This window comes from Fusarium musae, chromosome 1, assembly GCF_019915245.1.
Source record: "Fusarium musae strain F31 chromosome 1, whole genome shotgun sequence".
NCBI lineage: Eukaryota > Fungi > Ascomycota > Sordariomycetes > Hypocreales > Nectriaceae > Fusarium > Fusarium musae.
The window spans coordinates 2,550,195-2,561,600 of record NC_058387.1 but is presented as its reverse complement, the minus strand read 5'-3'; the positions used below and the strand labels follow the sequence as shown (position 1 = coordinate 2,561,600).

Here is an 11,406-nt window from a genome sequence, read left to right as displayed (position 1 = left end):
GAATTTCCGGTATGTGACGTACTTGATCAACATTCTGGCGGCGGTAGTGAGGAACCGGGGGCGTTGTGTGCTCGAGGGGTTTACAAGAGTTTGCAAAGAGCAAAGAAAAAAGTGTCGCGTAGGTTTCGAGTATGCGAGGCTGATGTGAAGGTCAAAGCATTGGCGGCTGTTGGGCTGACTGAGCTTGATTGATTCATGGTGGGGTTATGGGCTAACACTGACGGAGGGGGAGGGGCGACCCTTGCAGTGACTGGAGCTGTTGCCTACCTACCTCGGCGATATAGCTACCTTACTTAGTTAGGTACCTTAGGCACTCAGTGCCTCCTATTGTGAGTTCTGCGGCTCATGATGGTTAGAGGCCTTCAGCGAATACTCATATTGAATATCCAATGTTTGCATAGGTAAATACGTACTCACTTATGTCTTTGTGTCAAGAGCGGAGTTTCGAGACTCTACTACTGTTTCGCGTCGTTTGCATCCGCAGCGGTTCACTTGTCGTTGGTGAATTAAGACCAAATTCTATGAAATCGTTTGCAGCAGAGCAGAATTGGTAGTTCGACTTTTCTACCTCATTATTCCTAATAGTACAACCCTTTCGGTAGACATACAGTGGAGAGTTCATTAAGAATTCATAAGCACCTCTCCTCGTTCGCGGCTCATCCGTCCATATCATCCGATCAGTTCTTGTCATTATTGTCAAAGACATTGAGACCCAGACCCTCGGAGTCAAGCATGAGTCTGTTCTTAGAGCCAGCCTCTTGGAGCTGAGCAGCAATCTGTCGAGCGTTCTCGATCTTCTTGAGCTCAACATAGGCCTTGTTCTTCTTGATAGCCTCACCAATCAGTTCAGCAGAGCGAGCCTCACCCTGCGCCTTGACAACCATGGCCTGCTTCTCCTGTCGAGCCTTGTCGACGATGAAAGCAGCTCGTTGCGCCTCTTGCTGGGCAACCTGCTTAGCCTCAACAGCAGCTGTGAATTCGGGAGAGAACGCAAGGTGCTACGGAATGTCAGTCAGATCAGATGCTCTTGTTCAATCATGGGGTTGTTTGCTTACAGTTAGAGATACGTCGTCGAGGAGAATGTTGAATCGAGCAGCTCGTCGAGCAAGGTTCTCTCGAACCAGTCTGGCAACATTCTCTCGCTGTGTGATGAGCTGGCTAGCGTTGAACTGAGCAACAACACTCTTGAGAACTTCATTGACAATAGACGGCAGCACACGCTCGTCGTAGTCGGTGCCTAGTGTACGGTAGATCTGAGGCAGAGCATCAATCTGTGGGCGAGAGAGCACACGGCAGGTGATGTTGACCATCTGCAGATCCTTGGTTCCGGTCAGAGACGCAACATTGCGTGGCTTTGCTCGGACATCGTACACAATTGGTGTCTCAAACCAAGGGATGTTGATGTGCGTTCCTGTTTGCCCAAGTAAGTGTCTGAGCCGACTCCTCCGAAGTTCGTTTTCTCGCACCTTCATTGTAGATCTCCTTGCTCACACCAGTTAGCCTCTGGTACTTGATGGCTCTGTGGCCACCATCGACGTTGAATAGGGAGTTTGACAGGAACAGAGCACCACCAGCGAGTAGCAGACCGCCGAAGAGGGCACCACCGGCTGCTCGAGGCATCTGAGGGCCACCTCCTCCAACACCACCACGAGCCTGCTGCATCTGTCGAAGGCGGCGCATGGCTTCCTCCTGCCAGTTGTTGTTCGACATTGCGGATGTGTATTTTCGGAGCGAGCGCGGACGAATCGAACCGATGTGATGTGTCGACTGACTTTGGTGGTGATGGTTTTAGGCGTCCGTGTAGTCGTCAATGATGGTCATGAAGCTACTCGATTGAAGCTGTCGGCTAATGTGGGTCCCCGTTTTTCCGCCCCAGCCTTTCCCTTTCCAGAACAACATCCATTTGCCTTTGGCCTCAATTATTGGTCTAAGCCAGAGTGTAAGAGAAAAGCAATAGACAAGGCAGCAAAATGGTTGACAATAATAAAGTGTTACCTGACCATGCACTATGCCGCTAGATGCTTTATGTGGTCATTTTCATCTTGTTTTATTTTAAAGTGCATTGCACCATGCAGTCTGTCGCCCCCTACATCGCACTAGCTTCCTGTGTGTAGATGGTTGATGTGAGTATGACCTACCCTGAATTATAGCAGAGTAGGTATGTGACCACAAATGACTTTATCAGATCCGTCCATTATATAACATATTAATGAAAATCGATATTTGATATCTTTCTCGATATTCATATTGCTAGTGTAGCATCACTTCAACTGACGCAGAGGCCCAGTCAGCATATGAATAAAGCTTCTTGAAGGCATAATCTACCAAGGTTAGATTAGAAGATATTTTCCTGGCTTATGATGAGATGACACAAGTTCGCATTGTCCATTGCCTCGCGGGACCAATCTCACATACTTTCAATATTGGCCTGACTTATTGAGCAACAATGCGTCTTTGTTTTTGAGCTATATAATTAAATTGTGTTTGCTCCTCTCGATAGTTTTCGTTCCTATTCAAGTGATATTCATACGAAAGAAACCTTTATTCCATCAAAGAGGATCACAACATCATGTTCTGTACTATTTTACAATGGTATCTGTAAGCACATAACATGATATATCCCATACCCCATTCGCCAAGCACATGCAACCTGACCTAACGAATCGCCATTACGCGTGAAATCATCACGCATCCCAACATCATCTCTCATACTTAGTTATTGTGTCCTTTCCTACATCCAATCCCAAAAAAATAAATCTTCATCTAGGTATGTATGAAAAATGTCGAGCGAGTGCGGGTTGACAAAAGAGAATCTTCAATGTTTAGCAGATCACTCACAGAGAGCAATCTTGATGGTCTCAGTACCAGCCTTGGGCTTCTGAGCATAACCGTTGAGCATTCGGAAGCCGGACTTGCAGTTTCGGCCCTCCTCGAACACGGCAGCAACGCCATCCAGACACTTGCCAGCCTCCTCCATGGCAGTTCCAGTAGTAGTAGTATCGGCGAGCCGGAGCTCACCAGCAACCTTCTCCATCTCACAGCGGAGGAGCCATCGCTCCCAGTTCCAGCCACCAGCAATGCTGCAAGCGCTAGCAATATCATCACTGCTTCCCATAACCATGGCGTCCATCTGGCAGGTCTTGACATCCTGGCCACTAGGGCTATCCTTCAAAGGAGGGCTAGGAGGCTTGAACATATTTCGCCTGGCACCCATGGGCAGACACATCCAAATGCGGCGAGTGTCTTGGAAGCCGGCACGGGCCAGGCGACCAAGCCAAAGCTTGGTAGGATTAGGGTCATAACCAAGGGTCTTAAGGGCAAAGCCAAACTCAACGCTCTTTGCCAGCCCAACGGGACCAGCGTTGATGATGTCTGAATCCAAGAGTGAGAAATCAAGATAGCCACCAGGCTTGAGAACGCGCATGCACTCCTTGAGACACGTGTCCCACTCGTCTTCCCCGTTCTCACCAAAAAGCTTTAGGATGCTGTGAAGCTCTCGGGCAGAAATGAGATCGAAATGGTTGTCTGGGAAAGGGAGACGAGAAAACTTCTCAACAGCAACTTGTCGATGGTTTGGGGGACCGCGGACATTGCAGTTGGAAAGTTGACGAATGGACTTGGTTGTGACAGTGTAGACCTTGGTGTTGGGGTACTGGAGCGCGCAGTGCCACGCCCAGTCGCAGGTAGTCTGCCCACCCAAGTCAAGGACTCTAGCGCGCTCGCGAGTAGTGCTGCCATGTCCAGGGGCTGCGCGAGAAAGACGAGCCAGTCGTTTGGTCACTGGAGCAGAAATGAGGCGACCACCGTTGAGCATCTTCATGGCGGCAACGTGCCACGCAGCAACGGTCATTTGGTTCATGGCCTCAACTTCCTTCTCTCGGCGGAGCTTCTCAGGGTCATCAATGATGTTATCATCGCCACGAGCAACATTGGCGCTGAGTCTCTTCTTGGCGGACTGGGGAACGACACTGAGCTGGTACTTGCCAAGAAGCTGGTTGCGGTGAGACTCCTTAAGGGAAACACGCTGAGCCTGGATGGCCTCAAATCGAGCAAGCTGGTGGACAAATACATCTTGGCGCTGGATGCGGATGATGTAGTCTTGAAATGCCCGATAGTAGGCAGACTCGCGGCGGACGAGCATGGAAGGCAGACGCTTTGGGTGATCAGAAGTTGAGACAAGGCTGGAGAAACGCACGCTCTTCTTGACAGGAACAATCGAAGTTTCTGGCTGAACCTTGAGGGGAGGAAGTTCAGTTTGAATTTGAGGAGCTTCAATCTCCTCCTCAGCCTCCTCAGTGATGGTGTTGAGCCCCCCATCGTCCTCGGTTGACTCATCCTGGACACCACGAAGGTAAGATCGTTGGGCCATGAGCCAAAGTTCAGTGCGATCAAAATGGGAGAGAGCCTCCTTTTGTTGCTTGCGAGCATACTCAGGATCGTAGTCGACCACAATCTCGGTGGGAGCATCCTCAGCCTGGGGTGAAGCTGGGGTGTTGGCGGACTCGATAGTAGACGGGGCAGTCTTGTGCTCGAAGACGGGTCGGGCAGTGGGCATATCGTCGGAGAAGTCATCCTCCTCCTTCAGCTCAACGACTTGCTCAACGATGGACCCACTGGGGGCGGGTGTAAACCTGACACTGCGATAAAAATCCTCAACGAGCTCCTTACGCTTAGGGACAGGGGGAACCGAAGCATCCATATTCCAGGGACACCGGTAGAACTGTTCAGCGGTGGTGGACGTAGGTGGTGGCATATCCTCGGGGGACTTGGAGGGCATGTGCCATGTGTTTCGGCTTCGTGGAGATAGACCGGAGAAGAAACCGCCTGGAGATGGAATATCAAGCTTTGTCAGGTCTGCAAGGGACTGACGGTTGGGGTTAGGAGAGAAGGCCCTATTGATAGCTGGCTGCGACTGGAAGCTGGTGATGAGTCGCAATGGCTGCTGTCGCATCTCAACAGTTGGCTGGACAGAATGTTGCTCAGGCACCTCAAGAACTTGAGATGGCTGTTCATGGAGGTTCTCCTCGCCACTGGCAAGGGCATGAAGGGTAGCGAGAGCGCCGGGTTGTAGTTGAACACCAGCCCAAGCATCTTCGGTATTTGAATCCTCATTTCCGATTATGGGTGTGGGCGGGGCACTCATAGCCGCGAGCTGTTCAGAAGTCAAACTCCCATCCAAAGATGGGGGAGCTGACATGGTAGGTGTCTCTGCTGCATGTTGCCCATGCATGAACTCCATCTGAGCAGGTGACATCGTCAGTTTGACGGAAGGAGTCAGAGGAACTGGAGAAGTCATCGACTTCTTCATATTGTCCACAGCAGACCACGTCTCAACAGAGTTATCGCGTGTTGCTGGAATGACAAGCGGGGTCGGTTGCTTGGTAGGGACCTGCCTCGACCTAGCAGACGCTTTTCGCTTGAGCATATCCTCTTCATCATCAGTCACATCGTAGAGATCCTCGAACTCCGTGGCCTCGGTGGCGACACTATGGCGGTTCCAGGGGTTACTGGATGTGGTTGGTGAAGTGTCGGCAGCCGAGTCGGTTGAAGGTGATGATGGGAGAATAGGAGCAGAAAGATAGTTCATTCCTCTTGGTGTAGGGAAGTGGTCGCTCATCGGTGTTAGCCATGCCTCAATCTTGAGTTGGGCATTGCCTGCGCGTCTTGTCCTGCGACCCCCGTTTTGAACCATACCATCATCGCTATCCTCCTCAATTATAGGATTAAGTCTCCCCCTGTGCTTCCGTGCCAGCGAAGAGTCCAGGGGGTAGTATCGGTTTTGTGTATCAGCCATGTTGCGTATATGCCAGTTATTCCCGATATCTGACTCGTGCCCGGGGGCTCAACGCAATAACAAGGCTATGTATTAGTCGTTATAGTAAGATCTGGTCGACGACCGGCGTCAGTATTAAGTGTGTGAAAACGACAGGATGCCTCGATCAACGAAGCCTCTATGCAGATCTGCGAAGTGACACAGCACGGAAGGCTGAAGACAGAAAGAAGGGAATGCGGAAGAAGGTGGCCAGACTCCTGGCCGGGGGATTTTCATAGTCTTAAAGCCCGAGAACTGGTCCAGAATCGCCAATACTCGCTGGAGCGGCTATCCGAAGTGTGGACTTAGAATGAGTTGGGCGGCACGCACTTGCAGTAGCACATCCCAACTCCACGTCTAGGTGGGCCGATGCGTCGACAGACATGGTAGCGTGCCGCACATGAAGCGTGGTGGAGGCGGGGCATGGGAGCGCCAATATGCTGCTGGAGAACCTGACTGGCACACAAGGCTACCAGAGATATGTGAACTTTGTTGGCGGTAGACAAGACGGGAAGAGGTTGCATCAAGGTAACATCCATGCCCGGCCACTAGGTCGGTTGATCCCCGCTATCGAACAACTAATATGCTCAAATAGCCAATAGGAAGCATAATCGTGTTTTCTATTTTTGGCTGACAGCGATTGACAGGGGTAGAACCTGTTGCGCGCGCGAAAGTTGTGATGACAGTTACAGGCGTGAGAGACTATTGGCCCATTGTTACCGCTGTAGGGCCAATTAGCCGTAAAGTTGTTTCTTCGGCGGCTAACTGCCAGGACTGCCTCTTGGCCTGCACCCCCCCAGTTGCTTGAATGCAGAAACATTTTGTGATTGCACTGCCCGAGCGCATGAACAAAGAGGCCATGAGGTCGCTCGATTGATACAAGTCATGCAACAGAGCTGGCCGAAAGGAGCGATTTCCGAAGAGCTCGGATGTCATTGAATGAGTGTAGCCTCGTTTGGACAGATCACTGGCCGTAGACAGTTCAAGATGAAATGAGGATGGCCAGCTTGGCAGGCCATGGTTTGATCGATCAAACGTCGTGAGATGAGGCAACCGCCGAGATGTGAGGTGACTGTTTGATATTTTTCGATCCAAAATCCAACTCACAATATTGAACAAGTGACTTATGGATATGATACAAGTGACGTAGGTCATGGTCGGCTTCACGACGATCTCAAGGAGGCTCATGATGTTGGCTCAGTAAGCATCCGCTCCCTCTTGGCTGCGGGGGCCGAGATGCCGTCGGTACAAGCAAGCGCGCATATAATTTCGATGCAACCTTATCGGCATCATCACTAACAGGTACTCCGTAGCGCTCGTTTTTTCCCAACGCGTTGCAAGGATGAGTCTTGTATATTGCGGTTTGCTTGGGGATCTACCTAGGTACTAGAGTCGGCAGGCCTTGCATGTGCTGCCTCAGGCTCCGAACTCCACCCACTGTGGGTTAGGTACCTTAGTAGGTAGGTGAAGCCGTATGTACTTGGCCTTCGCTCACTCACCTTACTCACCTTGGCCGGTTCACCTTGGCTCACCTTGCTCGGGACAAGGCCCAAGTGCCCCTCCATGAAATTTACCCCGCCATAGGTTAAGCAAGATCAATCTAGCACGAGCAAAGAAACGCGTATTGATTCCATACAACTGTAACTTTTTTTTGCAACAAGCTCTTTGCACACACTACTATTAAAGCATACAGATTGAGATCTCTATGGCTGACGTTGAGCAACCTGAGGGCGAGCCCCAGGGTCGTATTGTCAAGTATTGTGGCGGTATGTTCTTTTATTAACGGCGCTTGGTTGATTATGATGCAAAGCTAGAATCAATAGCTGACACAACCTTCCTCACAGTTTGCACTCTACCCCCGGAGGTAAAACTCTCCTTTTATGAATCCACGCATCGTCGAGAGAATTCCAAAAACTGATCAATCGGCCAAGTAGTACTGCGAGTATGGCGGAACAGTTAAGAAGTGCCAGGAGTGGCTAGAAAAGAACGAACCAGAGCTTTACAACAGGATCTGGTCCGCAGGTACGAAGTTCAAAATGTCCGGGACGCGGACATGCATTGACAATAAGCCGTATAGAGGCCCTTGAGGCTGCTACCGCATCACTATCCGTCGAGGCCCAGAAACGAGCCGCAAAGGACGCACAGAAGAAGACCGCTAAGGCTGAAGCCGCCGAGGCAAAACATGCCGACCTGTTAGCCAGGAGTGTCGTCACTATCAAGCGCATTGAGCGAAACAAGAAGAAGTTTGTCACGGCTGTGATAGGACTAGAGTCGTTTGACTTGGAACTCAAGAAGGTGGGTTGCCAACCTCAGCGGATGATCACCCCATACTGAACATACCATAGGTCGCCAAAGATCTTGGCAAGAAGTTTGCTACAGGCTCTTCAGTGACCAAGCTTCCAGGTGGCGGTGAAGAGATTGTTGTGCAAGGTGATGTCAGCGTTGAATTGGAAGAGTTCCTGCTTGAGAAGTACAAGCAGATCCCCGAGGATCATATTGAACTCGTCGAAGACAAGAAGAAGAAGAAGGGTGGTTCATAAGTTTGGGAGATACCAAAGGCATTCGTGATTGGAATTCCAGAGTGTATTTTTTTTTTTTTTGGAAACACTCGCGCTCCTGTGTTTCTTATGGGCATATACAGTTTCAAAAGAATATCATAAAGCAACATGGAGCTATCCAGTGCACCCATGCGCTTCAACCCTGAACTCCTATACCATGATTCTGCAATACGTATCGAAACAAACAATATACCAATTACGTTCCAGTGACACCTTCCATGAGTATTCGTTCTATGCTCGTTTTCGTAAGGTTCGTCCTGTACCCGTGCTTGCAGTGGAAGGGTTGCTCTTCGCTGTGTTTTTACGGACTGCCCCTGTCGTCCCCTTACGAGATGTTGTCCCCCTTTTGACCGGAGCACTCTTGGCCGTGGGCCCCTTCCTTATCACGGTGCCATTGCTTGACTCACTGGACTCGCTGTTGGCAATGGATCTACGAGTTGTTCGTGTACCTGGTCGAGAAGTAGGCGCTCTTGAAGTAGTATTTGTTGCTGGTATTGCTTTCTTATTTCTGGTGGTAGCAGTGCTGTTGGTCGACATTGAACTTGTGGTTGAGTTTGTCGTCATCTTGCGTCCAGCGCCAGCGCCAGCTCGCGTCGCCTTTGCCCTTTCCACCATGCTTGACAGCATACCAGAAGCTGTAGCCGGGCGCTTCAGTGGCGAAGCTGGTCGTGCAATACCAGACTTAGTAGGCGATGGAGGTCGATTTGCCATTCGTGAGTTGGAGGATGTTGGCGACAAAATTTGCCCTGATCGGGCATGTGACACGTCCGTGGTTGTTGCAGCTCGAGCCCTCTTCTTAGCAGTCTCAGTATGCTCGACCTCGTTTTCTTTGTCTCCTGAGATTGCGTCACTGGATTATTGTTAGTTTACGAATTCAAGGTTGGACATTATGCATACCTCATGCGCTTCTTTGTGCGTGGCGCGGGTTTCAAATTATGAGCCGCCGATTGAATCTGCTTTGGCGGACTTGCTGCCCATGTTGCTGTTTGTTTTCGTATAGCGGTCGATTTCGCGGCTCGTTGTTGTTCCTGATCCACGAATTTCTGTAGCAAGTCTCCCATCTTGATATTTCTCATTGACATGGGGACGCGGTTGAGTCGCATTTCGATACGTGAGCGAACTGTTGTTGCCATATAATTATATTGGGCTCTTAATCGGCGAGCGCGTTCTGTAACTAAGAAATCGTCAGCGGTGTATTTCGTGACAAATCAGTTACCACATACTCTCGAGTTGCATGTTATCGATCATAGCCTGTTTTTGTTGCATCGTGATAGCACCAGGTGTTCGCTTTCTGATAGGGCTTCGTGGTTGCGCCGAAGGGCTTGCAGTGTGCAGAGGAACATGTTCAACCATGGTCTTCTTGAGAGGGGACTCAGCAAGCTGCTTTTTGGGATTTGCTGGAGCCATCGTTATTATCAGCGCTGAATGTGTTTGTAGACAAGTACTAAAAAGTGCTGAAATCGCATCTGAAGTTGTAGTGGTCGACCCCCAGGCGCGTTGGTTAGAGGTGGAGCTCGCGGGAAGTAAACAAAGTATGTGGGTCTCCATATTAGGTAAGCCAACTAGCTGCTCTGGCGCAAGCAATTGGTAGCGGTGGGAACATGGTATAGGTACACGTTGGTGCGCAGTGATCTCCGCAGTAACCAAGTAGCACTACTTCACATCATTGAGCTACACTCCGCCAGGCTGAACTGCGTTACGACACTGGGAGCTTGACCTTCTCACTATCAACCAAGCTCAACACCAATATCAAACACTTCCTCCACGTACACACTTGCCACAAACTCCTATAGCTGCATACGATATTCTCACAGCTATAGAACAACAACAGCACCCAATATGGTTCTTGAGGCGGTTATGGTTGTCGTAGACAACAGCGAGAGCAGCAGAAATGGCGACTATCAACCTACTCGATTCGAATCGCAAGTCGACGCTGTCAACATCACCTTTCAGACCATCACACAAGGAAACCCTGAATCATCCGTTGGCTTGATGAGTATGGGAGGCAAAGGACCTGAAGTGCTGGTGACTCTCACCACTGAGCAGGGCAAGATCCTCGAGGGCCTTCACAGGACGAAGAAGAAGATTGGAGGCTCATCCCATCTCAAGACGGGTATCCAGGTGGCTACTGTAAGTCTGAACACGGCTGAATGTAGGTGTGTTGTGTACTGACGTCTCTTTAGCTTGCCCTGAAGCATCGCCAGAACCGATCCCAACGTCAACGAATAATAGTCTTTGTCTGCTCCCCCGTTGAGGAATCAGAGAAGGAGCTTACCACGCTCGCAAAGAAGATGAAGAAAGCCAACATTTCGGTCGACTTTGTCCTGTTCGGCGATCTCGATGACGACAGCACCAAGAACAAGCTACAGCTTTTTATTGACACCGTCAAGACCAACGAAGGCTGCCACTTGGTCGTCATTCCTCCCAGCAGCAAGCTTCTTAGCGACCAACTCATCTCGACCCCCATCCTCCTTGGAGAAAACGCTGGCGGATCTGGCGGAGCTGGAGGCGCAGGCGGTAGTAACGATGAATTCGAGTTCGGTTTCGACCCTGCAATGGAACCCGAGCTCGCACTGGCTCTACGTATGAGTATGGAAGAAGAAAAGGCCCGACAGGAGAAAGCAGCTCGCGAGGAAGAAGAAGCTGCAAAGAAGGCCTCACTGAGCGACGTCAAGGAGGAAGATGAGAACCAGGGATCGAGCAGCAAGGACCAAGATAAGGGCGGACAGAAAGGTGACGGAGACAAGATGGACACTTCATAGTAGATTGCGGCCCAGTTCTGTCAACATTGCAGCAAATGTATAATAGACACAGGCTAGGGGGGTTTTAGACGACAGAAAAGATTAAAGCCATTACGATACATGCTGATTCCGATTACTCCGTAAATCTATCCATTACCCGTCTATCGATTATTGATCTCCCGGATGTACGAAAGTAGTTTCCGGTCAAAAATATCACACCGAATAGGCATTTCAAGAGAATAGAAGGGGTTCTTCATGACGTAGTCTGCATAAAGGTCATAGATCCTGCGGATAG

General features: G+C 50.2%; 5 protein-coding genes across 5 annotated transcripts; 2 read left to right on the top strand and 3 right to left on the bottom strand.

The window, feature by feature from the left end:
* Nucleotides 1–677: 677 nt before the first annotated feature.
* PHB2 (Prohibitin-2, subunit of the prohibitin complex (Phb1p-Phb2p)) lies at nucleotides 678–1,710 on the bottom strand (the record flags this gene model as incomplete). The annotated part of the gene is made up of 3 exons (XM_044818521.1): nucleotides 678–998; nucleotides 1,056–1,411; nucleotides 1,467–1,710. 3 exons carry the CDS (start codon nucleotides 1,708–1,710, stop codon nucleotides 678–680), a joined length of 921 nt encoding a protein of 306 aa, XP_044686223.1.
* A 1,120-nt stretch (nucleotides 1,711–2,830) lies between these two features.
* On the bottom strand, nucleotides 2,831–5,794 carry J7337_000772 (uncharacterized protein; the record flags this gene model as incomplete). Its single annotated transcript, XM_044818520.1, has 1 exon — nucleotides 2,831–5,794. One exon carries the CDS (start codon nucleotides 5,792–5,794, stop codon nucleotides 2,831–2,833), a length of 2,964 nt encoding a protein of 987 aa, XP_044686222.1.
* A 1,723-nt stretch (nucleotides 5,795–7,517) lies between these two features.
* TMA22 (Translation machinery-associated protein 22) lies at nucleotides 7,518–8,352 on the top strand (the record flags this gene model as incomplete). The annotated part of the gene is made up of 5 exons (XM_044818519.1): nucleotides 7,518–7,578; nucleotides 7,636–7,676; nucleotides 7,747–7,834; nucleotides 7,890–8,107; nucleotides 8,158–8,352. 5 exons carry the CDS (start codon nucleotides 7,518–7,520, stop codon nucleotides 8,350–8,352), a joined length of 603 nt encoding a protein of 200 aa, XP_044686221.1.
* A 249-nt stretch (nucleotides 8,353–8,601) lies between these two features.
* J7337_000770 (uncharacterized protein) lies at nucleotides 8,602–9,777 on the bottom strand (the record flags this gene model as incomplete). The annotated part of the gene is made up of 3 exons (XM_044818518.1): nucleotides 8,602–9,220; nucleotides 9,268–9,538; nucleotides 9,594–9,777. 3 exons carry the CDS (start codon nucleotides 9,775–9,777, stop codon nucleotides 8,602–8,604), a joined length of 1,074 nt encoding a protein of 357 aa, XP_044686220.1.
* Nucleotides 9,778–10,209: 432 nt separating this feature from the next.
* Nucleotides 10,210–11,132, top strand: J7337_000769 (uncharacterized protein; the record flags this gene model as incomplete). Its single annotated transcript, XM_044818517.1, has 2 exons — nucleotides 10,210–10,500; nucleotides 10,554–11,132. 2 exons carry the CDS (start codon nucleotides 10,210–10,212, stop codon nucleotides 11,130–11,132), a joined length of 870 nt encoding a protein of 289 aa, XP_044686219.1.
* Nucleotides 11,133–11,406: the final 274 nt, after the last annotated feature.